Source organism: Scardinius erythrophthalmus (assembly GCF_964197995.2).
Source record: "Scardinius erythrophthalmus genome assembly, chromosome: 10".
Classification (NCBI taxonomy): domain Eukaryota; kingdom Metazoa; phylum Chordata; class Actinopteri; order Cypriniformes; family Leuciscidae; genus Scardinius; species Scardinius erythrophthalmus.
The window spans coordinates 17,528,358-17,553,861 of record NC_138230.1 but is presented as its reverse complement, the minus strand read 5'-3'; the positions used below and the strand labels follow the sequence as shown (position 1 = coordinate 17,553,861).

Sequence of the window (25,504 nt, the reverse complement as noted above, 5' to 3'; positions counted from 1 at the left end):
CCGATTCTCCCGATTACCCACTCCGGGCCTGGTAGGCTATATCACTTTGGCATTAGCGATCACTTGAATATACAGCTACAACTTATCATGCGCAATCGTATCTGTCTGCGGATTGCTGATTGGCTAAAAGTGCGTTCTCGTCTGTGATGTCAACACCAACGCCAGCTGACTCTGCATGGGCGTGTGTGTACAGTATGTCATGATGACTTATTTTATGGACTTCATGCACACTTCAGTTTATTTTTTTAACCAATTAGACTTTAAAATGTAGATGTTTGAAAACCGCCGAACTGACCCCAAAACAGGCCAAATTTTGTCCACCCAACCTTTTTTACCCGCACAATCAAATTCAAAACCCGCCCAATCTGGCAACACTGCCGAGGACGTTTTATACGGTGGAAGTACATCTGTCGGTACACGATCCGTTCCACCTGCACGATCCGTTCTACGCATGCGTATAATGGGATTTTAGCAATATTGCGAATATACTTTACCAGTTTACCTCATGTAAACACAATACTTAATAATGTGATTAAGCTCATAATTGCATAAACTATAATCGTATTAAAACGGGCGGCGTACGCTGTTTTAAATCGCAGCATGCGGCCATGTAAACACTTTAATCGCACTAACTGAAGTGCGCGTGTGTTTTTGTCACGCACCTTAAGCGCATATTCATTTTAAACTTGACATTAGGAAGTTTTCCCTGAACTCGTGTCAACACGACTCACTGTCAAAATACGTCCATAAGTCTGCCTTCATCCAGAAACAGCTCAAATAACGTGACAGCAGTGTATAAAACTGTTACAGGCACCGGCATAATATTTCTGTCTTCATCACGGCACAGAATAACAAAATACGTCCATAAGAACCCGTTTGTTATTTAACGTAAGTAATTATGCGCATGCGTGAAACGGATCGTGCAGGTTGAACGGATCGTGTACCGACAGTATCATTGCAGGGCGGAAGTATCATCTGACGTGGCATGAGGGGCGGAAACGCTTGTTTGTGTTTTGGTTCTAAAGGGGAAGTTGCGAGAGAAAAGAAAGGAGGAGACTTGATCGGGGTTGGTAAAATTCCCACTAACCGACCCCAATAATAAGGAAAACCTCTCAAAAATTTTAGCACCCCGTCGTCGGAAATCAGTTCAAGCAACCTGTCGGCTGACTTTCAGGTAAAAAGACACCGAATACCTCCGTTGAATGTACCGTTTTCTGGTTTGGCGTATCCCTCAAGCTAGTTAGCCTCTTTAGCTTGCTAACGTTAGATATCGTCAAAAATGTTACAGGCCCCTTACCCTAATTCTGCCTACACAAGTCATCAAATCTGATCTCTTTAGCCTCATATGTACATTATTCATGATCTTGTTTTTTAAAAGCGTGAATATATATCCATCCTGTCGTGGTATGTTTAGCTGAGTCTTATGTCGGAATGCAGTTTGAGTGCAACACAGGGTGGGAATGCTGGAGTGAAAGTGAAGCTGCTTATCATAATGTTGTTATTATCTTATTCCCATAGGTATATGGCCGATCACTGTGGTTTATTAGACTTGGCATCTGACCTGATGTGGGCTGTCTTTGCGAGTAACAAGACAGCTTGTTCCTTGGCTTGAGGCGCAGGGGTGTGTTGTAAAATAGGGGAATTGTTTAGGTTGGGTATATTGAAGTAGTGTGACGTTGAAAATACAGCTTTATTTTGGGTAGATGAATCATGTACAGGATGACTGTGTGTCAACTTTCAACACAGAAATCACAGGCTTGTTTTTGTTAGGCCTGTCATTAAAACGGACCACAATCTGACCAGCAACACTTGACTAAAACCTCTCACAGGTGATCTGACTTTTGCAATGTCATGACTTGTTTCATAAGCTGTGCTTTTTTGTTTCGCTTTTGAATATTGTATATAAGCCGTGCCATTGCACTCTAGGAAAGTGTAAATAGATCAATTTTGTTCTTATATCAGCTGTTACGCAAACCAAATGGATGAATACACCAGTTTTGGCATGGTTTGACATACCACCAGGCTTTCTTCTCAAGGAGTTGAATTATATCCTGTTATGCAGATAGAGTTCCTGTTGTTGACTTGATGTGTGCTCAAAGAAGATCTGGGTTTCTCTTATAGAAAGATCAGCTTACAATGATGCAATGTCACAGCAGCCACAGGAGCATCAGGGGTCTGTTTTTATGTTCTCCTATTTCTTAACAGCAGTAACGGTGCAATTTTGACAGGAAAAGTGTTTTCCTTGCCTTGAGGTCACTGACACAGTAAATGTCTATGCTATTCCTTGAGTTTTATTACTGTCATTTGAGTCGGTGGCTGTCTGTATGGTATTGTATCTATCCCAGGTATGCTCTGAAGGCTGAGATACTTCATTGGGAAGTGACATGTTTGAATTGCTGTTGAATTGTTGCTTCAGGCTGTTTTTTCGGGCTAAATGGGAATGCTTGTTTTGACTGCTTACTCAGGACATTCTGTGCTAGAATGGGTTACCATGGCTACAGACATTTATTTCTGCAAGTATTTCAGCAATGTTAAATTATGGTCAATAAAACAATTGTTTTCTGTGTTTTTAATGCATGATTACAATCTGTAGCAATATTTGGATTTCCCTCAGTCATGGAAATATTGAATTTTAAAAGTCATGAAAATATTTGTTGTGTGTGTATATATATATATATATATATGTGTGTGTGTGTGTGTGTGTGTGTGTGTGTGTGTGTGTGTGTTTGGAGTTGGAAAGAAGTCTCTTGTGCTCACCCAGGCTGCCTGAATTTGATCAAAATATTTTTTTTAAACGAAATTGATTCCCGTGATGGTAAAGCTGAATTTTCAGCATCATTAGGCTACTCCAGTCTTCAGTGTCACATGATCCTTCAGAATCATTCTGATATGCTGATTTAATGCTCAAGAAACATTTCTTATTATTATCAATGTTGAAAACAGTTGTGCAGCTTAATATATTGTGTCATATAGATATACAAAAATAAATGCTTTAAAATATTTTTTTTGTTGGCATTGTGATGTTCAGTTTGTGTGAATAATTTAGTTTTTTGTTTGTTTCACAAACTGTTTCAAAACTTACCCAGTAATGACAAAGTCAAAGAAATTGATCAAGAAGTGTGGGAACCCCTGAATATTTTAGTGAATATATATATATGAAGACTTCAGATGCAAAAGCCTCTAAGTGCCATCTGAAATTTTCTTCAAAAATGAGCATTTTTATCAAGCTTCTATGTTTATGTTCAGTTATTTCACTTTAATGGCAATGAAAATTACCTATTAATTGTCATTAAAGTGAAATTACTGAACCTAAATATACGAGCTTGATAAAAATGCTCATTTTTGAAGAAAATTTCAGATGGCACTTTTGGCTTTTGCATCTGAAGTCTTCATATGTGTGTGTGTGTGTGTGTGTGTGTATGTATGTATGCAATGCTATATTATTAATTGTATCATATAGCATCTTTAGTCACTCCATAAATTGGTTTGAAATCATTGTAATTAGTTGTCACAGTGTCATATATTCAGCTGTAAGGTAGAAAATGAAATGGATGTGTTTTTTAGACTTAAAAATGCTCAAAACCAAAAATAGCATTTGAGTTACAAGTCACCATCTCTAAAGCCAAGATAAGCGATTCCTCGTTAGAGAGATCTGAATAGAGAAAAAAAGAGAAGAAAGAAAAGATCTTTGTCTGCAGTCAACATGAAAGTGCTCTTTTTCATTTCTCTTTTTTTTTGGTTACATGTTACACTGTGCAGCCAGTACTGGGACAACTCTCGGTGTGTGTGTGACCGCCTAAAGGAGACTGGGTGATTGACGACTGTCATGGCCAATAGGGGAGGAGCAACACGCCCCAACGGGTCCAACGCGGGCAATAAGATCTGCCAGTTTAAACTGGTCTTGCTAGGGGAGTCAGCTGTGGGAAAGTCCAGCCTCGTACTGCGCTTCGTCAAGGGGCAGTTTCACGAGTTTCAGGAAAGCACAATAGGAGGTAGGGGATTTTTGTGTCTAAATTTGCTTGTACCTGCTTGCACATGTTCTCACCAACTTTTGACTTTTGCTTCCAGCGGCCTTCCTTACGCAGACGGTGTGCTTGGATGACACAACGGTAAAGTTTGAGATTTGGGACACAGCCGGACAAGAGCGCTACCACAGTTTGGCCCCCATGTACTACAGAGGTGCCCAAGCTGCCATTGTAGTTTATGACATCACCAATGAGGTGAGTCGATTTGTTGTTCTCTTCATGAATGAATAGTTGTTTTATGACCAACTTTGTCATATTTCTTGGTCTCCTCTGTGTTTCTGTTTTTGCGCCAATGAAGGAGTCGTTTGCAAGAGCAAAGAACTGGGTTAAGGAGCTTCAGAGGCAGGCCAGCCCAAACATTGTCATTGCACTGTCTGGGAACAAAGCTGACCTTGCCAACAAGAGAGCTGTGGATTTCCAGGTATACAGGGCTTCACAATGAGACCAACCAGAGAGTTTTTATATCTGACCAAAGCTGTCTCCCTCACCCAAGCTGTTTTATTTCTCTAGGATGCTCAAACTTACGCAGATGACAACAGTTTGCTGTTCATGGAGACATCAGCAAAGACTTCCATGAATGTGAATGAGATCTTCATGGCCATCGGTAAGGTTTTACCTCATAGTAAAACTAACAGTTGCTAAATTTACATGCACTCAAATAATTTGTTAGTAATCAGATTGATGGCTCAGTCGAATTGAAAAGGCTTTCTGTAAACACCTCAATAGATCCGCCAAGCTCAATCCAAATTAAATTTTGATCAAATTGAAAGGGTTGGTGTAGACCTGAAACGATCCAATCAATACTATAAAACTTAGCATCTAAACGCTTGAATGAATATGACTATCTTCTCAACCAGATTCAAAAATGTTTTGACATATGTTTACCACATCCATTTTATAATAAGATTTCTTATGTTGCATTACAAACAGAACTTCAGCACATGACATTTAAAAATATTCTGATTGCAAAGTTTAGGGTTCATATAAACAGAAGTTTCAGAATCTGATTGAATCCATTCAGACTGATTGAAAATTAGTGATGATTTGGAGTATTTATAAGATCTTGTAAATGCAACACAGTATTCTTTTTGATGCTTTGGTGCCAAGAACTTTTAATATTGAATACATATTTTATTAATTAATTAATAAGGTGTCATTAAATTGATAAAAAATGACATTACATTTATAACATAAATGTAAGTTTCAAATAAATGTTCTTTTGAACTTTCTATTCATCAAGAGTCCAAATAAAATGCATCACAGTTTTCCACAAAAATATTAAGCAGCATATCTGTTTTCAACATTAATATTAATAAATGTCTCATGAATACCAAATCAGCATATTAGAATCGTTTCTGTGATCATGTGAGACTATTTTTGATCAAATAAGTACAATGTAAGTTATTATTCTTCTATTACTGTTATTATCATTATTATTATGTATAATTAATATTAATAAGGCTCTCAAAGCCATGCTAAATTGTGAATTCTATTGGTTCTTCTTTTTCTTTAAATAAACACTACATATTTGATGATTGATTATATTATATTGTTGTATTTTAGTGTTCATTTCTTGTTTTGTCTCTCTTCAGCAAAAAAGTTGCCTAAGAGCGAGCCCCAAGCTGCCGGAGCCAACAGTGGGCGGAGTAGGGGCGTGGACCTCACAGAGACAGCCCAACCCACCAAGGCCCCCTGCTGCAGCAACTAACGCAAAAAAAAAAAAAAAAAACCCAACACAAAACTCTGTTACCGCAACAACTAACGCAAGGTCCCGCCCTCCAACTTGGTTTTGACTAACTAATGAAATGCCTCCGCTTTCCCCATTTCCACAACTCTCTTACGCTGTAACAAAAGCTCTGCCCCGCCCATGTATCCGCGGTGTTTTGTTTTGTTGTTTTTCTGTAAAGACCCAGGCTTCTTACTGTATTCATGCTTAAGGTCATGCCTTGTCTCCAAACTGTAAAATATGCAGTCACAAATATTCATCAGAAAGAAAGAAAAAATGCCATTTGCCTGACCTGGACAAAAAAGGGGTGGGGCCTCTGCAAGGGTTCACCTGCTCTGTCATAATTCAGAACTCTACAGTCTTCTTCGTCGTTTCTGTTTCTCAAATCTGTTTTCATCCTTTTTTTATTATTTTGTTTTATAAAAATGTACCTTTCAGAAAAATGGATGCATGTATCACTACAAAGCCTGAAAAAGGTAAATCAAAGTTTTAACCTTATCCAACGGCACACATGGTGAGAGAGGACGTGACAAATGACCCGGCCCCTTTGCCCCACCCCGTCTCGTTTCCCTGCTCTTTCCCTCTCGCTCTGATTCTGGATGTCCCAGCGGCTCTGTTCAGTGGCAGACTGCCCACTTCCTGAGGCTGGGCCGCCAAGCCCACCTCCTTCTTAACCACACACACACACACACACACACACACACACAGCCAAGATCCCTGTTATTCTCTCACCAGTTAGCAAGCCTTCACTTTTTTTTTCCGGCATTATTGGCACCGTCCTATAACTGAGTGAATATCTGGCTGCGCTTTCACTCAGCATGAAAGGCTTACACAAGGATGTGATATTCATTTAGTAAAAATAAAAAACCTTTCTACATACAAGATAAGTGAATTCCCCTTCACAAACATGCACCACTCACACACACTCGCACTCTTCTGGTTCTAACTCACCCAGGTGTTTCTTACTCCATGCCTTGCACTAATTTTTGGTCTTGATATTATCTCTTGCAAGAACAGCCAGAGTGATATAAATATATATAAATAATTTACTGTAAATAGGGTGTTGCAATGTATTCGTCTTTTCCATTTACTGTTGCAGGACTAATGCTTGATAGGGAGTTAGATAATCATTAAAAAACAAAACAAAAAAACAATTGTACAGTAACCAGGAATTGCTTTGATAGGGGGTTGGAATTATGTTTCTTTTTCACAAAATGGTTAAATTATAATCAATGGTGGTCTTATAAAAAATGTATGTAGTGTTATTAACAAAAAAAAAAAAAAGCTTTTCTTTAGTGGTCTGTTTTGTAATTTTCATGAGAAAGCAAAGACGTTCACAACGTTTTGTCACTAACAGTGTCCAAATGAACAGATTATGATGGTTCTTCCTCTGCTTTTCTTCCCAGTATCAGACAACATCCACTTTTAACATGATCTCAATATCTATCCTTCAGGATACTGGTACCACATAAATTCGCTGCTACATTAAATTTTTGTCTTTTTTTTTTTTTTTTTAAGCATTTCCCCTTTGAGACTAAAAATGCAGTTACTTACATATTACTGTTAATGTATCAAATAAATTTCTTATAGATGGTATTGATAATATTGTGTGTTCAGAGGGCCAAATTAACTTCTTGTCTTCTCACTGAGTGGAATTCCCATCCCAGTGCAGATTCTTCTGTAATAGCATTTGTTTGTGATAATGACACATAATAAGTAAATTGTATACCTTGAGTCACAACACTTATTTGTTTGCTCATAAAGGACTGATTGCTGATTTTATTCTATGATTGATTGCAGATAAGCTTCATTTTACAAAGTGTTTATTTTCCAATTTCATATAGTGAAACCTGTGTTTTATGATCACCTGTTTTCGTTCATTTTTGCTGACAAAAATTATTTATTTTTTGTCTTAATTTTAATTTTGTTTCAGTAATTTTATGTGCTTTGTCTTTTAAAAAAAATTCTATACAGCTTTTACGTTTTTATTTCAGTTTTAGTATTTAAACTTACTTACTGTTAGTTGCTATAAAGCAAAATGTCAAATTTTTGTTTGTTCTAAATTAAGTTTTTCATCATAGAAATATAGATGTATAGATATATAATTTTACGAAGTTCTATCTATAAATTTGTATAAAAATTATAAATCTATATAAAATTATACAATTATATAATATATATATATTATGTATGTATTTATTTATATTTATATGTCAAATAGCTGGCATTTAACAGCTTTATTTACATAACCAAAAAATATATTTTTTACTAGTTTTCTATGTTTTTGGTGACTTTCAGGAGAGGAGACTAGATTTTTTAAAGATTTTTTTTTTAGAACTAAGGATTGATTAAAAGTAAGTTTCGAGCAGGTTCTTTTAAAAACATGTCTTACCCTTTCAATGTATTTGACCTTGAACAGTTCGCTCAGAATCATGACATATTTGTATCCTTCTCCGAGTCCGAATCATAACGGGATTCATTTTGTGCCTCCCCTAGCGGAGACAAGACGGATTTACAATGTCAAATAAAAAAGCAGGGATGAACGCCATGTCTGATCCCGCTGTTGAGGGGTAGAGAGAGCGAATACAGCGGGCGGACTTCGAGGATTCGAGTCTGAGCGCGGAACCAGACTCGATGTCGGAAAGCAGCGGGATTCCTCAAGGCTCCCCGGCGGTGGGCGCGGCGGGCTCGGCTCCGGCTGCTCCAGGAGTCGGTGGAACCGAGTGTTCGGGCGCTGCGGTCGGTTCTGCACGTATTGCTGTTAAGAAGGCGCAGCTCCGCTCCTCCCCACGTCCGAAGAAACTGGAGAAACTCGGCGTTTATTCCTCGTGCAAGGTACGTTAGAGCGGGAAAAGACATTGTTTACGTCTACAGCGCAAAGTAAAAGACTCGCTTGAATATGTTTATCTGATAGGTGAAACTAGCTGTTACCTTACTTTACCCACTCTTGAATTTGCAAGCACAGCACAAAAAGCCATCTCTTTGTCCTCCATTCTTTTAAATTGCGAATGTATGCTTTCGTGCGCTGGCCACTTACATTTATGCACAACACAAATATATCAATGAACTCATCATTTCCGTGATCTGCAGAGATAATACCGCTGTCTTTGCCCATAGTGAGCAAGATGACGTGAACATTGGGTGCTCTTGGCGGACTGTCAATTTGTTTTGTTTTTTTGTTTTAACAGTGAATGTCGTTTTTTATTGTATTTTGTCAAGTCAAACTGAAGTCTCATGGCGCTTTGGTGCGAGAGTTTTGCTAGAATAGGAGACACCAACTGAAGTTGATTACTCAAGAGGCGAGAGCGGCGTCTTTGTTTTGACAGGATGACAGCTGCTGGAGGGGCGTGGTCTGTTGCCAGGGGCGGGGTTTGTTGCTGGGGGGCGTTGTCTGTTCATTGTTGTCAGATCATGCACAGTAAACACATGGAGAGCCAAGTTACTCAAATTTTTAAATATTTAAATAAATCATTAACCCTTTCATGCATGTATTATGATAACCACAGTCAGGATTTTTTTTTTTTTATTGTAGGGCATGAAAAACAAGATTTGAACTTTTTTTTTTTTTTTTTTTTTTTTACACAGGCTATTTTACAAAGAAATGTTCAGATGTCCACATTAGTGGTTTTGTTTTTTTGGCACAAAACAATATAACAACTTTATATTCATGGTAATGAATATAAAGGAGAGAATCCATGACACATAAAACAAAAAGGATAGGGAAAAAAAAAGGAGGGCATGACAAAATGTATAGATACATACAGTAATGTGCTTATGTACAGTGATACAGTGATGCAATAGATTAATGTAATGTAATTGTAATTAATGTTATGTTTTTCTGGTAATTTTTTTCGGGTAATGTTATGGAAAGAGAAAAATTGGATATAAAAGCACTAAGTGATAAATAGATCTCAATTTTTTTTAGATAGTAGTAGTAGTAATAATAATAATAATAACGACAATAACAGTGATGACAACAATAAGTACAATATCTGGGCATTTTAGGAGTTAAAGCCAATTATTCCAGATATTATAGATACACACCACTCTCTAAGTCTGGCAGCCACCCCACCACCGCCAGCAAACACAGAGACATCCCCAATCTCACCCCTGATTTGCCCAGACAAATCCTTATTAGCTGATAATTCTGATTATGTTCAAAATGGACAAATTCAGCTCTTCTCTCTGAGAAAACCTCATCTGAAATGAACAATGTTGGGGTAAAGCATTACATATAATGTGCATTACATGATCAGATTACTTTTTTGATGTAACAAGTAAAGTAATGCATTACAAGTAAATGCATTATGTAATCAGATTACTTTTTAAACTTTTTTTTAAGAACAACAGTCTCAGTAATTGTAGCTGCAATGATGCATGATGTCCAAATTGGTGGACAGATGATTAATCAGAATTTCCTCCCAATGAATCTAAAATCAGTACTTGGAAAATGTAACAATGATATGACTCCTTAGATGTTACTCGATGTTACAACATTTTTAAACCTGCAAGAGTCTCATAGGATAAAAGGAATGGATGGATATTCAAGAGCAACTTGGCATTTCTTACTGGCCATCGGCCATCTTGGTTTGGAGAAAAGAAATTCCACATACAAAGGCTTGCCACTTGGTGGCAGTGTATAGGATAATACACTAGTGTCCAATGTAGTGGTTGATGTGCAACTATCCCATCAAAACCCAGGCATACACAAGAAAATAGATTTGTAATCGCTGTCCACTGTAGTGACCTCTATGGCAGTTAGCATCACACTGGTTCCATCGAGAAAAACCCAAGAGGATTTTCCCATAGGCTTTTGGATTATCGCTAAAAACAAGGTCTGTGATCAACAAAAGTTAATGATACTTACACGTTTTGTCCATCAAGATAATTATCACAGATGAACAAAACTTTTATGAATTTTGAAGCCTAAATGCAGTCGCCAGAAGTAAACAGCTAAAGGTAGGCTATAAACGAACTACACCACGGTCCCACAAATTCAACATTACCATCACTAAGCCTCTGACAACTCTTTCAGTTTTTATCTAAAAAAAACTTTTTCCCATAAAGTTTGAGTTAGAATAGTTTTTAAGAGCACAATTATAAGCATAACGATGCTGTAAAAGCGAACTGAGTTTATCTGTTCAGCGTGATAATGTTTAATGTCCCAGACAGTCTCTGTAGTCCCATTTAGCCACTTGTTAGCAACCACCTTTTACAAGACACGTAACAGCTTAAAAAAATCACGAGTGGGGAAATATTGATGTATGTTATGTCATAGAATAAACCATGAAAGTGTCTTGAGCTTGTGTTCATCCCAGACCTTGTTTCAGCCATTTAACCAAAACCCCATTCAAAAAACCCATTGACTTCGGGATGTTGGAACCGGATGTGCTAAAATGCTAATTCGCTTCTGGCCTACAAAGTGATGTCATACCTGCACCACTCTAGAGATCCAATCAATTTCTGATGGACAAATTCAAGTCCTGCCCCACATTTTTTTCTTGTTCGAAAAGCCGTTTCACTCGGATATACGTCATAATATGGAAGAAAAGACTATCGCAAATTCACAACTTTTATTTCGTGCGACTTTAAGCACGAGCAGCATGTGTCCTTTCATTTCCGTACGCAGGGTTACGGTTGTCAGTATGTCACTCAACAATAGTGGGCATCACCTTTTAGGCGTGTTTCAACATTTATGTGATGATTTAATTTTGATTAATTACACCCTCCACAGAAACAAGCCCATCAGCATTAAAAACATAAATTACTATCCTAATCCTAAAACCTGTAAATCCGGAATTCTCTATGGACTTTAAAGATGCCAGCATTTAAGGATTGGCTTTAAAGGGATAGTTTACCCTCAGGTTGTTTCAAACCTTGTTCTTCTAAACACAAAGGAAGATATTTTGAAGAATGTTTGTAACCAATCAGTTGCGGGGCACCATTGAATGGAAGCTTGTTTCCAAAGCATTTTAAAAGATAATTGCGGCTTTTTTATCTCACCCTTGCGTGTTTACATCTTGCAATCCTGACTTTTTTTCTCAGAATTGCGAGATATAAACTTACAATTCCGAGTTATAGTCAGAATTGCAAGATATAAACTCACAATACTGAGAAAAGAAGTCAGAATAAAGTGAGTGTTATGTTGTGTCATAAAGTTAGAATTGCAAATATAAACTTGCAATTCTAAGAAAGACTGAATTTTTTATTCTGACTTTATTACGCACAATTGCGACTTTATATCATGCAATTCTGACTTTATAACTGACTCACGCAATTCTGACTTTTTTCTCGCAATTGTGAGTTTATATCACGCAATTCTGAGAAAAAAAGAATGCAAGATGTAAACTCGCAATTGCAAGAAAACAAGTAAGAATTGTGAGATAAAAAGTCACAATTAGTATTTTTTATTCTGTGGCGGAAACAAGCTTCCATACCATTGACTTCCATAGTATGAAAAAAATAATAATACTATGGAAGTCGACGGTGCCCCACAAATTTTTGGTTACAAACATTCTTCAAAATATCTTCCTTTGTGTTCAGCAGAACAAAGACATTTTTACAGCTTTGGAACAACTTGAGGTTGAATAAATGATGACAGAATTGAACTATCCCAAGATTTTTGGATTAGTGCATAAAATAATCAAATCAAGTTTGAATTAATTTTCTTTAAATAAGGTATACTAGATTCTATTGGTTTCAGTGCAGTTTTTCAATACATGTTGTTGTAGCTTTACGGTTTATTAGTGTGAACTTATTCCTGATGTAGTCATTTTAGTGTCTTATATTTTGACTGATCTGTTTTGTCCTCCAACAGGCTGAAGGAGCTTGTAAATGTAATGGCTGGAAGAGTCAAAATCCCCCACCAACTCCTCCCCCTCCAACCCCGCCCAGGGCTGAGCAGCCAATCGCTGTTAACTTAATGGAGCCGTGCAGAAGCTGCAGCCATGCCCTCGGTAACCACTGCTTGACTAATAATAGAGTTCAGGAAGATAAAATCCCTTTTCTGTCATCCATAGAGAAATAGATTTTTTAGTGTTAAGTGATAGTATGTTTTTACACTGCTTACAACTTACACAAACTGCGTATTTGAATATTTTTCAGTGGTTATATTTAAAGGTAATTACTTATAGTTAACAGTTTTATGATTCAGCTACATCATTCTGTAAGGCTTCCTTCATTCATTTGTGTTTCTGGCCAGGTGACCATGTGACACACCTGGAGAATGTGTCGGAGGAGGAGGTGAACAGATTGCTTGGAATCGTACTGGATGTAGAGTACTTGTACACATGTGTCCATAAAGAGGAGGATCCTGACACTAAACAAGTTTACTTCTCTCTCTTCAAAGTGAGTCTTCTGGGTTGTTGCATGTTGTGCAGTGGTGCAACCATGAATGATTCCCTGTTTTGGAGATCACTGAATGAAACGGTGACACTTATCTGTTTATGTATCACAATGAATATAATTAACACAAGTTAAAAGAAGCCTCTTATGCTCACTAAGGCTGCATTTATTTGTTCAAAAAATCCAGCAAAAAAACATTAATATTGTGAAATATTATTACAATTTTAAATAAGTGTTTTCTATTTTAAGATGTTTTAAAATGCCATTTGTGTCACATTAAAAATGTCTTTCAATTTAATGCCTTTTTTAGTTGCTGAATAAAAATTATTTTATAAAAACAACAAAAAAAACAACAACTTACTGACCCTAAACTTGTGAATGCTAGTGAATATTAATATAAATTTCCATTCTTCTTTGCTACTATTAATCCATCTTATCTACCTTTTTTTTTTTGGGAAAATGTCTTAGTTGCTACGGAAATGCATCCTGCAGATGGGAAGGCCAGTGGTGGAAGCTCTGGAAAGCCCACCTTTTGAAAAACCAAGCATTGAACAGGTATGTTTTGAACAGCATTGAATATCTAGTATTAAATATTTGGTGACATCTTTGCTAAATAGCACTTAACAGTAATAACTTTTTTTTCACCATTCAAACATGCAAACAAACATCAAAAACAATATCAGCGTGAGAAAGTTAGAAGTGTGAAGGTGCAGAAATAGATAAACCGCCTATGAGCTCAACAGTATCTTTCTTCTGAAACAGACAATGATAAAAACAGGGTATTTTGGGAAACATCTGACAGTTTTCAACTTTTTTACATTTTCAACTTTCTTTTGTGTGTATGTTGCTGTTTGAGCATGAACAAGTACGCTAAATGGAGTATAGATTCTCTATATAAGTAAACAACGTTCCTGAACTCCCTGAAACGCCTCGATTGTAGTCTTTGGTTTTCTTCCGGGAACGAACACATGAAAGTATTCCTCATTTAAATAATTCCCGCCCAAGGCATATGCAAAAAAAGGGGTGAGGCCTAGTTGAGTTGAGTTGCGGTAAGAGGGCGTAATTTTTCCGAAATACACCCGAAGCAGTTGGCCAGTCACAACACACTGTTCCAGCCAAACTATCAGAACACATTGAACTTTTTGGAAAGAGGGGCTTCATAGAGACAGGAACTGAACAGTGTTACTGACAGACTGGAAAGAGAAATGAAATTTCTTTGGTTATTTGAAAAAAATCAAGCACAAAAACCTATTCTTGTAGACACAAAAAACAAGATCAAGATTTTGAAAAAGGGCATAATAGGTCCCCTTTAACTACATTCACAGCTCTGTTTTCTTGGTTAATTTGCAGGCAGTGTACTTTGCATGTGATGCACGAGTCAGTGAGATACCAATCAACCCTAGACACATTCCTGACATCCTTGCTGTTGGTGTCACACAGATGTTTTTTCATGTTGTTATTGTTGCAGGGTGTGAACAACTTTGTGCAGTACAAGTTTAGCCACCTACCCTGTAAGGAGAGGCAAACTATTGTGGAGCTCGCAAAGATGTTCCTCAACCAGATCAACTACTGGCAGCTAGAGACGCCCTCACAAAGACGGCAAAGAGCACCCGATGATGACGTAGCTGGTTACAAAGTCAATTACACCAGGTGACTGATAGCTTTTTAGTTTAGGCCAGTGGTGTCAAACTCAGTTCCTGGAGGGCCACAACCCTGCAGAGTTTAGCTCCAACCCTAATTAAACACACCTGATCCAGCTAATCAAGGTCTTCAGGATTACTAGAAACTTCCAGGCAGGTGTTTTTGGAGCTGGTTGGAGCTAAACTCTGCAGGACAGTGGCCCTCCAGGAACTGAGTTTGACACCCCTGGCTCACCGAACCACAGAGAGGAGGGTCTAATTTTCCATAGGGGAAAAGAAAATGTCATTTTTCTCTTCTGTTTTACACCTTATTGTCATTTAAGGATAACATGAAATAACAATTGGCCCTATTTCTTAAAGTCAGCATGAAACAGAAGTTGCGATAGTCTTTTTTCCCCTATTGTGACGTATATCCGAGTGAAACGGCTTTCCAAACTAGAAAAAATGTAGGGACTTGATTTTGTCTGTCTGGAATTGATTGGATCGTTGGATGGTTGTAATTCACTATTGCTGTGATCTCATGTGAGTGACAGGTTGCCCACCCACTAAGATGTGCACGGATAATTAATTTACAATTAATACTGTAATAGTCCATAAAAAAAAAAGATTTGTCAATTTTGATTTTATGGTGACTTTAATTCACATTTCCGGTCTTCTTGTGTGTTTGTGTTGCAGGTGGCTGTGTTATTGCAATGTGCCACAGTTCTGTGACAGTCTTCCTCGGTATGAGGCCACACAGATTTTCGGACGCACTTTTCTGCGCTCTGTGTTCACTGTAATGAGGAAACAGCTGCTGGAACAGGCCCGACAGGAGAAAGACAAACTACCGCCTGAGAAACGCACACTCATTCTCACACATTTCCCCAAGTAAGCACACAACAACACTGACAGAAATAAAGCCTTTGGTTTTTACTCGTACGCGAGGGTTCACGCACAGTGCGCTTAAAGCAAATTTCGTCACCAGAATAGTACGCACTCACTTTTGTAGGGCAATTTACAGTTAAGACCCAAGGACCAGATAGGATGAATGAAGACCAGGAGTCAGAGATGCAATCAATTGAAGAAAATTTCACTGAAGAATAGTTTGCAGTTTCATCAGCAGAAGTCAGCTTCAACACTCAGCAATGCGTTCGTAGGCCGCTCTGCGTACACACTCATTACAGCAGCTATTATACTCTTACACAAGTAACTAAAATATGTCATCTTGTCAGGTTAAAATATTCTGATTGGTTAAAGCACAGATAAACTTAAAAAAATTCCACATATGGGCTGTTCACCAGAAGAATTTCTCCATTGATTATCAGGACGTTAGTCAAATCCCAGTTTAGGAACAAAGTTACCAACTGAGTCCTAGGTTCCAACTTCCAATGTCTTGCCAGATGGTCATTTCACCTCCCCAACATGCCATTTGTTCACAGAACTTCAGAACTTGTGTGTGTGTGTGTGTGTTGTGCCTAGGTTTTTGTCCATGCTGGAGGAGGAGGTTTATAGTCATAATTCGCCCATTTGGAGTGAAAACTTCATGGTTGGTTTATCAGGTGGACAGATTCCCACAGGTGATTAGCAATGTTAGAGTTAACTTTATTCAGTTCTATATTTGGCATGGTTATGTAAACAAACGTTTCTCTTCTCTGATTGGTACAGTGATCAGTGCTCCACCCGTGACCCGGCCCCTGTACTATAGCAGTAGTCCTGCCCCAGTGGAGCTGGCTGGAGGAGGCAGCTTAAGCCCAGCCCGGAAAGTAGCATCCGTTCTGGAGCCCAATCCAGGTATCACCTTATTTCATAGTATTTTATTCAGTGTCTGATTATAAATGATAGAGAATCACTTTGCCATTTATGTAGTCTTGATGATAAATCTACACTACTGTTCAAAAGTTTGCTTAATAAAAGTATACTTTTATTTAGCAAGGATGCATCAAATTGGTCAAGTGACAGTAAAGACTTACAAAAGATTTCTATTTAAAATAAATGCTTTTCTTTTGAGCCTTTAATTCATCAAAGAATCCAGAAAAACGTATCACGGTTTTCTGAAAGATATTAAGTAGCACAACTGTTTTCAACGTTGATGATCATAAGAAATGTTTCTTGAGCACCAAATCAGCATATTAGAATGTTTTCTGAAGGATCACGTGACACTAAAGACTGCTGAAAATTCAGCTTTGGGAATAACTTACTTTAAAAAAATATGTATTATATATTATTTTAAATTGTAATTCTTGTTCCCAATATTACAGTTTTTACTGTTGTTGTTTTTTTAACTTAAAGTACCTCCTGAGATTTTAAGTTAATATTACAATAATTTAACAACTCATTTGCATGTTCATGGTTCTCTGATGATGGTGACATGCAGGGAAACAAATAAAATATTACATCTTTTTAAATGTTTTAAATAATTACTTAAAATTATCTATAAATTGTTTGATGCTTTCAATAAATATAAGCTGTTCATCAACTCACAGCCCCCTTGCCATTCCTCAAGTTAATAGGATCTTGAAAGAGTGTGGCACTTTCTTGTAAAAATATAGTTATAATTTATAATAATGACACTTTGTATGATTGTACTTCATGATTTGTTTTTACCTATTTAATCCATTAATTTAAATATCATTAATCATATTTCATATGATAATATAGAATATCATATATTATACTTCATCATGTTCCAAATATATATGTACTGCAGATATTTGATTTAATAAAGTTGCTACAGTAAATCCTCTTGAATCAGATTAGAGGGTCTGTGAAGAGTGTTTCTTGGCCATCACAATGACCACTGATCTTAATATCTTATTAGATTTGACTTTATGCACATATGTAGGTGGAGAAAAGCGAAAGCCTTCTGAGCCGTTATCTCATGAGGACTGCAAACGACCTCGTGTGGTTGGTGACATTTCTGTGGAATTAATTAACGAAGTCATGTCCACCATTACGGACCCTACTGCCATGCTGGGACCAGAGGTAAACACAGAGAGTGTGTCTGATGCATTTTCTATCTGACATATGGCAGTGCTCATTCTCAAAGTGTTTAACTGTATCTCTTTCTTTCTCTCAGACGAGTCTTCTCTCAGCTCATTCTGCGCGTGATGAAGCTGCTCGATTAGAGGAGAGGCGCGGCGTCATTGAGTTCCATGTCATCGGAAACTCCCTCAACCAAAAGCCCAATAAGAAGATCCTCATGTGGCTTGTTGGCCTGCAGAACGTCTTCTCACATCAGCTGCCCCGCATGCCTAAAGAATACATCACACGCCTCGTATTTGACCCGTATGTTGGTTACCATTATCCCTGTTTTAATATACTAAAGACCTTTGTCTGTTTTGAAGTATTTAAGTATTTTAGTTTTGTAGGTCTTCTACAATAGGTTTACAAGGTCAAAAACACTTTAATTTTCTCATAATATACACTGCAGCATCACCTCTTTGCTTAGTTTCTAAAAACAGTTTGATAAACGAATTGGTCTGCTTTCTGAAAGCTTACTTTGCTCTGATTGGTCAGATGTCCCAGTCTGTTGTGATTGGTCTACCACTTGCAGCACGTGCCAGAAACTAAACACGCAATACAACATCTGAATTTCAGATCCAGAGGCTTCTTCAGCACTTGATACACAGTGATACGATACGAACAGTAATATGACGTCGGTTTTACTGTATCAATTCAATGGGCCCTATTTTAATGAGCTAAGCGCATGGTCTAAAGCGCGTGGCGCAAGTGCACTTAGGGCTTGTCCGAATCCACTTTTGCTAGTTTAACAACAGAAAAAAGGCTTGGTGTCTAGAAGGGTTGTCCGTATTCTCTTAATGAGTAATGGGTGTGTTTTGGGTGTAACGTGAATAAACCAATCAGAGTCTCCTCTTCCATTCCCTTTAAAAGCCAGTTGCGCCCATGGCGGAATTTGCAAGTGGAAAAAGACTGGACACTGAGAGGAAATGGATCTGCTCGTGCGTGAGGTTAAAGCGCGCAAGCAGACCATCTATGGGACAAGCTGGATTCCACCATATCTTATTTTACACAATATTAATTTTTTACATTGTAATCCTTTTATTTTTAATATTTGGCAAGTTTGTGTGCTGCTGCACGTCCATGTGTGTGTAATAAGCAGAGTGTATGCGAGTTGTGCACCCGCCTATAGGCGCACATTACTAATGCGCCCTTTAAATAACAAAAAAATACTGCACCATTGACTTTAGACCAGGATTTTGTTGGTCAATGGCGCAGTCTATTTCAGTTGCCTCAAAATAGCAACGCGCCAACAATGAGCCGAACACACCTCATTTTCAGACCGTTGGGCTGAAACTAGCAAAAAACACTTGCGTCGCACCTGGTGCTGCATTGCGCCGGATGTATGATGGGGCTCAATGAGTCCTCATCCTCATCCTTTGGATGTGCATGCAAAGTGGATTTGCTTTTGCAGTGCAGAATACAGTGTCTTCTTGACATGTCGACAACACAAACCAAACTCTTCCAGGCCTCAGCTACAACTACAGTGTTTGAGGGCGGGTCAAAGTAATGTTGTTCGTCGGCAGCCAATGAAGAACATAGGCTGCCATTTTGCAAATCTGTTACAAACCAACATAGGTTTGTTCAGGAAGTAAGGACTGGGATTGGAATACTGGAATACTGACTGTTTGAGGCAGTTCAAAATAGTTTTTTTTTTTCTTTGGGAGACAATAACTACATTTATCATGCACTTAGAGAGAACTTTGCAGACCTTTTACATTCACAAACAGCTATACGACACTACATTATTAGGGGTACCTTTAAACTGGTGATTTTGTTTTGGTTTAGGGTTAAATTGCATTGGTTTAATGTTAACCTATTGCTTCCTGTGAATGGATGGCATAACATTGTTATGAGTCAATCTATTTCCTCTTTAAACAGGAAGCACAAGACTCTTTCTCTAATTAAAGATGGCCGTGTTATTGGGGGAATCTGCTTCCGGATGTTTCCAACTCAGGGCTTCACTGAGATTGTGTTCTGTGCCGTCACCTCCAATGAACAAGTCAAGGTGTGTTGTCTTATAATTACGGTGACGCTTTTCCATTATTATTTGTCATTCCTCTTTCTTCACTCATTCCTATCTTGATCTGTATTCATTTAATTGCTTTTTAAGGGTTATGGGACTCACCTCATGAACCATCTGAAAGAGTATCACATCAAGCATGAAATTCTCAACTTTCTCACCTACGCTGATGAATATGCCATTGGCTACTTCAAGAAGCAGGTTAGTGCTCTATTAGTTGTTTTAGAGCGCTGGTCAATTGTTGATCAAAGTTTGTCCATACAAAAAGTACAGTGGTATTTTTTTTCCTTCCATGGCACAAATTGCAACTATAGTGGATAGTGAATTATACTAACAAGCTCAAAAAAGAAATGGGGAGGTTCTGCCTAACATCTCCTTGGCTGCATTTACTCTGCAGGACTTGATGCCCAATTCCGATTTGCTGACTATATCCGATTTTTTTGGCGACCCGCTTAGATCATCTTTTAAAAGTGACCCGTATCCGATATTTGCATTTACACTATACACTGCCAAAACAACCAAATGTAGACATTCTGACCCGGAAAATGAAGTAAAACAGCTCAATATGCAATGGATGCAGAAGCAGACAAAATTAGTGATGCGCGGATCGCGGTAATATCCGCGGCTGCTCCGCGGATCGGGCGGGTCAAGTAGGCTATAAAAAATAACATTCTGATTAATTTCGGGTGGGTCGCGGGTGGATATGATAAATCATTATTAACGAAAATATTAACTACATTCTCTAAAATATGAGTATGTTCCATTCCAGTTTAAGTTTCAAGGGAGTAAAGCCTGTTTATGCCATTAAGAAAATGAAATTCTGTCAAATAAATTTCGTTTTAAAGAAATGTTCATTTAAAAGCAGCGCTCATTCATCAGTGTATTATGTTACCATTAGAGATGCGCGCATCAACCATCGCCGAATCCGCTGTTGAAGGTGATGATCATCCATTTATGCTCACGCGTAACAACACATGTACGAATACATAATTTGACCATCGGGTACGGATACTTACTCGCATTTACTGGGGAATATCCGATTTGTCTGCTTACATGGCACGCGCAAATGCACGTATCCGATTCATATCCGATTTATTACCACATATGAATGAGGCCTGAATACGATCTGAGAAAAATCGGAATCCATGCGTTTTTTTCCTGCTTACACGTTCACCGGTCATATCCGATCTGTGCCACATGAGAGGAAAAAATCGGAATTGGGTCACTTGAACCAAGCAGTGTAAATGGGGCCCTTTTGTGTTTTATTATATTTTTATTATTACAATAATAACAGGAAAACAATGATGGGTTGGAACAACAATTTTTTTTTGGGTACTGTCGCTTTAAGTATGTCTATATCCTTATTTTGTTAATCTTGTTTCATGTCAGGGATTCTCTAAGGATATTAAAGTGCCGAAGTCTAAGTATGTGGGCTACATTAAGGACTACGAGGGGGCCACGCTCATGGGCTGTGAACTGAACCCCTGCATTCCTTACACTGAGTTCTCCGTCATCATCAAGAAACAGAAAGAGGTGTGTGTGTGTGTGTGTGTGTGAGGATTAGATCTGATGTGTGTCAAAGAAGTTACTCAGTATGGTAAAATTCATGATTCTGTTATCGCTTAAAGGCTTTTCTATTTCTTTCTCACCCTCTCTCTCAGATCATTAAGAAGCTTATAGAGCGCAAGCAGGCGCAGATTCGTAAAGTCTACCCTGGCCTGTCCTGTTTTAAGGAGGGAGTTCGCCAGATTGCAATTGAGAGCATTCCAGGAATCCGTATGTCTCACTTTGATACATATTTTTTTATTTTTTTTTAAATAATAAATAAATTTATTATGATAATACAATATTTTGTTTATTATACAAATGTTATTCATTGCATTCTAAAAATATTTTATTATTTTAACAATATATACGTATTTTTGTTATGTTTTCTTATGCTTACCAAGGCTGCTTATTTGATCAGAAATACTGTATTATTACAATTTAAAATTTGTAATGTTTTTTATTTGAATATATTTTAAAATGTAATGCATTCCCTGTGATGCAAAGTCTTCAGTGTCACATGATCCTTCTGAAATCATTCTAATTTGCTGATTATCAATGTCGAAAACAGTTGTGCTGCTTAACATTTGTGTGGAAACAGTGATATATTTTTTTCAAGATTCTTTGGATAGAAAGTTCAAAAGAACATATATAAAATTTTATTTAAACTTTAATTTACTTCTATCTTTGGACAGGTGAGACAGGGTGGAAGCCTTTAGTGAAGAGGTGAGTGTGTATCTATAAGTCACATCTAAACAAATCTTATGTAACTAGGTTGTAGTTTGTTGAAGTTTTGAAAGTATGTTTCTTTTTTGTGTCATTTTTCACAGCAAAGAGCTGAAGGACCCTGACCAGTTGTACACCACCATAAAGAACATCTTACAGCAGGTCAAGGTAATGTATATCTGCTTGGCTTTACGTTTCAAACACAATAATTATGAAAGAACATAAATGGCTAAGGAGGAATATGTATTGTACCCCTCAGTCACACCAGAATGCATGGCCCTTCATGGAGCCTGTAAAGAAGAACGAGGCACCTGGTTATTACCAAGTCATCCGCTTCCCTATGGGTACGCAAATATCTCTTATACACACTGGTCCTTACTCTTACTTTTGAGCGTATATAATGAATGAGAGTAGGGGTGGGCGGTATACCGGCTGACACGATAAACCAGCAGAAATTTTGGATTATCGTCTCTGTGGCGGTTACGAGCTCACATGACGTTGCCGTGCTGAGCCGTCACGAAAGCGTATCATTTGAATGCGTTTTTAATCTTTGTGGTTTAAAAACAAGTGATTTTAAACCATTCAAGTGCAATAGGCAGCAAAAGAAACTCATTTCGGTACATGCATGGGCTGTCTGAGAGACACAGAGTCGCACACACCTGAAAGTCTTTGCAAGTATCCTCGTAAACACAGTCGTTTATGTCTTAAAAGAAAGCAAACATTTAAGAAAGAAACTGCATGTGTAACAGTTTATTAGATCAGTGCATGGGGTCTTAAAGTGACAGCAGCCTAATTTACCTGCTGCCGTCTGTCATTAATGATAATCAAACATTCGATCTTGACTGAATCACTTTTGTAACTTTAAATAAAAATAAATGTATATGTGTACATATTATTACATCATACATTTGATTACTTTATACAGTATGTAGTTTTTCAGGTAGGTCTATTTTATTTGTGTCTCTGGTTTTATTGTAGTTTTTGTCCTATTGCTTGTAATTACTTTCTTTGTCCATATTTTATCACTGTTTACTTGTCTGCAGTAAGCTTGCTAGTTAGGCTAGTATTAGTTTTTTGCGATATTGGTGATGAGATTTATGAAATTCCACGAATATCAAATGGTATTAAAATCATACCAAATTAGCATACCAAATTAGCATAAAATGGTATGCTAATATCATAAAAACCTTATTTAAAGCAAAAAGAACTATATATTGTCATCGTGAATTAAAAATACTCATATCGGGATACGTATCGCCCACCCCTAAATGAATCAATGTTATTGTGCATTGTAGACTTGAAGACGATGAGTGAGCGCCTGAAGAGTCGTTATTATACCACTCGGAAGCTGTTCATGGCCGACATGCAGAGGATCTTCACTAACTGTCGAGAGTACAACCCTCCCGAAAGCGAATACTACAAATGTGCCAACCTACTAGAGAAATTCTTTTACACCAAGATCAAAGAGACGGGCCTCATCGAAAAGCCATCCAGCTAGGGGGCGCAAGTAGTCTGTTTCCCTCTTGCCCCTCCCTTTTCTCTACCTCTTTTTCTCAACATTTATCATATATAACTCCCTCATTGGTTTGCATCAAAAGGAGGGTTGTCTGAAATGCAGGCGTTTGATGCGTGTGAATATCCACATGACCACCATGTGTGGAAAAAGTCTCTTTCTTGTCTTAAAAATTCCTTCTGCCAAAATTGAGGAACAATTTTACGGTATGTACGGCTGTATGCATTTGGTGTGCATGTGGTCATGCCAGTGTGTGTGTATATAATAGTGAACATCTGTTTATATAGATCGATTTTATGAAAAACTGTATATTTTATATAGTACCAACCAAGAAAAATTACTCTAATTACCTAATGTTGTACCTTCAAACAGCACTTATTTATTATTAAACTTAAAGAAATGGTGATAAATACTAGTATTCCTAATCAGAAACCCGCACATTTGCGGTCTTTACCAGAGCGTGTACGTGATTGGCGTAAGAGGAGCAGCATTCCCTGTGCAGTGACAAATACAGTCTTAATATGCTAATGAGAACGTACAGCATCTGTATGTAAAGATGACACGTGCAATGACTCATACTATTGTTGTTTTCTAAAATATTTGTACTTTTAAATACTTAAGAAGAGATGGGCTTTGTACTACGTTTGGGGGAATGGGAGGATAAAGCTATTTTAAGGTCTTTGTACCTTTGCTTTGAAAGACATATTTTTTATGTCTTTAAAATACTTTTTTTGCTTTTAAAGCATATTTTATAGAATGATTACATTTTTAGAGCAACTAATGTGAAAGAAATGTCAACTTTTGTGTTGGACTGTTTCAGTAGAGAGTAATGTTGCACAAACTGCACATCTTTTTTGTTTTGTTCTTGCACTTTTTTTTTTTTTTTTACATAGAAATTGTTAATTCAAAGAAAAGAAAATACACAATCATCTACTTGTGTTATTACACCTGTTAATGATAAATTTTATTAGTAATCGGGTGACATTTTTTGTTGGCTGACCAATTTAGCTATGTTATTAAGCAGAAAATGCATTTGTCTGTATATATTTTTATTGAAAATGAGTCAACAGACTGGAGTTTCTTGATTTGTGCAGAATTTGCTGGTCTAGTCAAGCATATCACCATGTAGCTTTACAGTGTTTCCAATACTATAATGCCAAGCAAGCATAGGAAGTTTATTACTCATCCTGGAAACCTGTTTCCTACATAGCCGTGCTTGTGTTTTGTCTCTCCACGATCTCTACAAGACAATAAATAATAAAATAATTTCAAATCAGTAATGCCAGCATTTATTTATTTATTTATTTATCATTAGTTTATTTTGCACTAATGACCGGCTGCCTGTACGTCATCCACCATACGTTATCAAACGATGAGCGCCGCCATGATGGACTCTGGGTAAAAAGAATGACTAAATGAATTAAACAGAAACTTTTTGAAAATGACAAAAAATTAGCCTGAATTTGTTGTGGCAGCCAACAACAGCAATAAACTGAAGAAGTTTCTGGAAAGTATGTTATTTGAGCACAGGCAAAGAATGTCCGTGTACGGCACCATTTGCCTTGCATTTTATGCCAAAGATTGAAAAGACAAAACGACAAAAGTTTACTATGGAGCCATGTGTTTTTTAAACCATTTCCATAGGTTTAACATTACATTATCAGCTCGGAAAAATACATTAATTTGACCAGAAACACCGGAGACTGTAAATGTAAAGGAATAATTCCGCAATGAGTTGGGCGAGACTTGTGATTGACTTGACCAATGAAATCTTTAGAATCGTCTGCGGGGCGGAGTTTCCGCTGAACTGTTTTGGGGAACTATATTATTATTATTGCATTATTTATAATTGTTTGCCAAACTAGATTTTAATAATATTATAGTGGATTTACTGAATGTCACACACTGAGCTACTAGATTTCCAATTCAAACTGAATTTTAATAAAAATGAATAAAAAAAAAATA

The 25,504-nt window shown here is 37.4% G+C and overlaps 2 protein-coding genes across 2 annotated transcripts; both read left to right on the top strand.

The window, feature by feature from the left end:
• Positions 1–373: 373 nt before the first annotated feature.
• Positions 374–7,485, top strand: rab5aa (RAB5A, member RAS oncogene family, a). The gene is made up of 6 exons (XM_081377321.1): positions 374–1,174; positions 3,760–3,992; positions 4,069–4,220; positions 4,324–4,446; positions 4,536–4,629; positions 5,618–7,485. The coding sequence occupies exons 2-6, from the start codon at positions 3,827–3,829 to the stop codon at positions 5,731–5,733; spliced, it is 651 nt and encodes a 216-aa protein (XP_081233447.1). The 5' UTR covers positions 374–1,174; positions 3,760–3,826; the 3' UTR covers positions 5,734–7,485.
• A 773-nt stretch (positions 7,486–8,258) lies between these two features.
• kat2b (K(lysine) acetyltransferase 2B) lies at positions 8,259–24,971 on the top strand. Its single transcript, XM_081377292.1, has 18 exons — positions 8,259–8,586; positions 12,569–12,707; positions 12,953–13,098; positions 13,564–13,650; positions 14,564–14,745; positions 15,411–15,602; positions 16,194–16,291; positions 16,380–16,505; positions 17,557–17,696; positions 17,791–17,999; positions 19,614–19,740; positions 19,846–19,956; positions 21,145–21,288; positions 21,417–21,531; positions 21,996–22,026; positions 22,131–22,194; positions 22,286–22,370; positions 23,322–24,971. Exons 1-18 carry the CDS (start codon positions 8,386–8,388, stop codon positions 23,522–23,524), a joined length of 2,400 nt encoding a protein of 799 aa, XP_081233418.1. The 5' UTR covers positions 8,259–8,385; the 3' UTR covers positions 23,525–24,971.
• Positions 24,972–25,504: the final 533 nt, after the last annotated feature.